The following is a 3,381-nucleotide window of genomic DNA, read 5'->3' on the forward strand; positions in this document are numbered from 1 at the left end:
CTCCAGTACCCGGGTCCACCTACTTTGGGTCCTTCCCCTCTGGCTTGTGAGCCTTAGGGGGAGCAGTGCCTGCCGCTGTATTACCAGGACTGGGCGCAGGTGGGGGTTCGTTCAGGGTGTGGGCTGTTCTAACCTGAACTGGAGGGAACTTGGGTCCCTCAGGAGGATGACAAGGTGGAGAGATTGTTCCTGAAGTGACTTTAGGCTGCTCCAGGGGAGGAGGGCCAGGAAAGAAGGAAAGAGAGGGGTGAGGGGAGATTGCAGTTAGACAGGCGCCTCATCACAAGGAAATGGGGGGGTCCCTTGGACCAGGGGCAAACTTAGGCATCAGGGCCTCAGAATATCTTTGCCATGATGGGGCAGCGCTGGATACCAGATTCCCCAGGAGCTTGGGCGGCAGGCTGGGCACCCCTATTCCATGTGGGGAGCTGAGTGCAGAAGGGCTGTAGGGCTGGGACTTCCAAGGTGGCCATGTGGCCCTCAGTGCAAGCTGCCCCCTGGCAGCAGTTGCCCTCTTGAATCACGCACTAGAGGGCTGGGGAGATAGTTCAGTGGACTAAGTGCCAGGGACTGGGGTTTGATCCCAGGTACCACATGCTGCGCTGGCCCTGCCCTTGGACACACTGGGCCAGCCACCAAGAGTGGACGTGGCGATGCCCAGTCTGATAAGAGGAGGATCACTATGAGTCCAAACTGTGTAGTGAGACCCTGTGCCAAATACATTAAAAAATAATAAATACAAATCATGCACTAGAAGTCTAATTAGGCTTAGCTCTTTATTTCGGCTTCACAAATCCCCTCCAGCCCCTGAGAGTCCCTTGTAGCAGCAAATCTGGAACCCTGCAATGCAGAACAGAAGGGAATTAGGAAGGGGGCAGGGCTCAGCAGAGAGGGAACGGGGGAGATGCAGGTTGGGTGGGGTGGCTTTACCTGGCTTCAAGCTCTGGGCAGCCATCATGAGTCCCACAGAGGCAGCTGGAGAGGCGTTTCCCTTCAGGAGTTTCTGTAGAGGAGGAATTGGCAGTGGTTGATTTTCTGGGTCCTGTGTTTCCCCTCCACCCATTCTCCTAGACCCAGGAGTCCTAGGCTGGCCTCACAGTCTTTCCACTTACTCTGTGGCCCCCTCCATGGCCTGGGCCCTGGAGCTGGCATTCCACAGGGCTGAGGCCACAGTCCTGATTCTGGGCAAGGGAAGGGGGGCCCGGAGTCGGGGGAGGGCCAGAGGTGCCTAGAAGGGAAGAGATTCAGAAATGCTCTAGGCCAGCTGTTCTAGTGTCATTTCATAAGCCCACACAGGTGTGATGAAGCAATGGGTGGGTGGGGGTGCATATGATAGGTTCTTGTCCCCAATCCAAGTTGCTTTCCCCTTGGTCCTTTGCTTTGAGAAGGATGAAGTTTTGTCCATCTGTCACCCACCATCTACCTACCTACCCGCGTACCCATTCACTCATCCATCACCCATCTACCAACCCATCCATCCAACTATCCATCCAACCAACCATCCATCCATCCATCCATCCATCCATCCATCCATCCATCCATCCATCCATCCATCTATCCACCTGTCCACCGACCTATTCTATCCATTGACCCATTCACCAACCCATCTATTCATCCTCATCCACCCACCCACTTATCTATGTCAGCCACTTACCCATCTATCCATCTACCCACCCCATCCATCTATCCATCCATCCATCCATCCATCCATCCATCCATCCATCCATCCCACAGTCATTTCCAGAGCTCCAGTGCATCACACATGGTTCTAGGCTCTGAGGACACAGCTGTGAATAAAGCAGAAAAATATCCCTTTACTCATGGAGCTGAAGGTCTACTGAGCCAGGCAGTCAAGAACAGGCCTCGGGGGTGTTCTGGTCCTTCTGAGTGCTTGGGGACAGGGACTGCCTCTGGGAGGCAGGGATGATGGGCTGAGGCTGTGAGCAGGAAGTGGAAGGGGCTCAGGAGAGTTGGGGGAGGGGGCGGGGAAGGTCCCACCAAAGCCTGCAGGGGCGGGGCCAGGGCTCTGACTGGAATCCTTCAAGCAGGGGCTTCCAAGGAGGAAAGGGAAAGGGAAGGCCTGTGACGCAGCCTACAGATGCCCGAGCCCTCTGGCGTCCTCAAGGCCTGTGGTGGGGCTTGTCCCACACTTGTCTGGTTCTTCACATGGAGACATGGGGATCATAGAGGTCCCAGAGATGCACCATGGAGGACAATGGGTGTGGGGAGCATTCCTAGTGACAGTCTCAGTGGCACGGAGCAAGAACACAGCTCCACTGTATCCAGTACCCATGAGAGCCCCTGGAATCAGGGACAGACCTCTCGGCCACCCTGCTCACAGGGTACTAAGGCAGCATGGGACCTTGCGCCGTGATCCCGACTCCTGTTGGATCTTCAGCTCCTGAGCCTCAGTGTTCCTGTGTGCTGAGTGGGATCTTAGCTGTACAGACCCCATGGGGTTGTCACACAGGATATGTAAAAAAGCACTGCCAAGACTAGGCAGTAATATGAGGCCTTATCTAAAAAGAACAAAGCAGGCTGTGTGCATGGTGGTGCACACCTATAATCCCAACACTCAGGAGGCTGAGGCAGGAGGGTGGCAAGGTTGAGCCCAGCCTGGTAACTTAGCAAGACCGCATCTCAAAATATAAAAAGGGATGGGGGTGGAGCTCAGGGCAAAGGCCCAGTGCCTTGGGGGGCTTGGGGGGACCAGTAGTGCCAAGCACAGACCAAATGTCACATACACACACTCCCTGCCCTGTGAGGACAGCCACCAACGTGCTGGGAAGTAGCAGTAGCGAGCCTGCTGTCCCTGCTGAGGTGGGTTTTGAAGAAGCCAGAGCAGAAGTCGCTGCCATTTAAGTGTGGCAGGGTCTGGGAGAAGAGGGGAGGGTGTGCGGGGGCTGGGTGGGGGCCTGGCCCAGGCAAAGGTGCGCCCATCCGGGCCGGAGGTGCCGTCAGCCTCCCGCTGGCTGTATCCCCCCATTGTCCTCAGGGAGCCAGCTGAGTGCTCCTAACATTTCCATTTGCTTTTGGCTGCAGGTCACCAGGATCCGTTTTTAGCTTCCTTCGCTGGTCCCCCTGCCCCCACCCCCCTTCCTGCCGGCTCTCTTGTTTGCTGTGGTCCAATAATGTTCCCGGACTTCCTGAGCTGTTGTTTGAGGTCGACTGGGTATTGATTAAAGCTGCTGTACTGGGCTGGAGAGGCTGACAGATCTGCCCCTCCCTGGCTCCCTGGCATGCCCAGAGCGCAGACAATCTAGGGTTGGGGAGAGAGGGACAAGAAAGCACGGCCAGGGTGCACTAGAAAAAAAAAAAAAAAAAGCAGATGGAAAACAATGGTGGTGCGCAGCTGTAATCCTAGCAGTCAGGAGACTGAAG

General features: G+C 55.8%; 1 protein-coding gene across 2 annotated transcripts in view; it reads right to left on the minus strand.

Annotated features, from left to right (window-relative positions):
- Nucleotides 1-757: 757 nt before the first annotated feature.
- Nucleotides 758-3,381, minus strand: part of Cblc (Cbl proto-oncogene C) — a 14,511-nt gene continuing 11,887 nt past the window's right edge. The window contains exons 10-12 of one of the 2 annotated variants that reach the window (XM_023704608.1): nucleotides 1,113-1,228; nucleotides 931-1,003; nucleotides 758-840 (exon numbers count right to left, since the gene is read on the minus strand). In XM_023704608.1, the coding sequence (XP_023560376.1) occupies nucleotides 994-1,003; nucleotides 1,113-1,228 (126 nt within the window). In that variant the 3' untranslated portion in view covers nucleotides 758-840; nucleotides 931-993. Of the gene's footprint in view, nucleotides 841-930; nucleotides 1,004-1,112; nucleotides 1,229-3,381 lie in introns of those variants that run through there. The other variant, XM_023704609.1, reaches the window with a different exon arrangement.

This window comes from Octodon degus, unplaced genomic scaffold (assembly GCF_000260255.1).
Source record: "Octodon degus isolate 3935 unplaced genomic scaffold, OctDeg1.0 scaffold00197, whole genome shotgun sequence".
NCBI lineage: Eukaryota > Metazoa > Chordata > Mammalia > Rodentia > Octodontidae > Octodon > Octodon degus.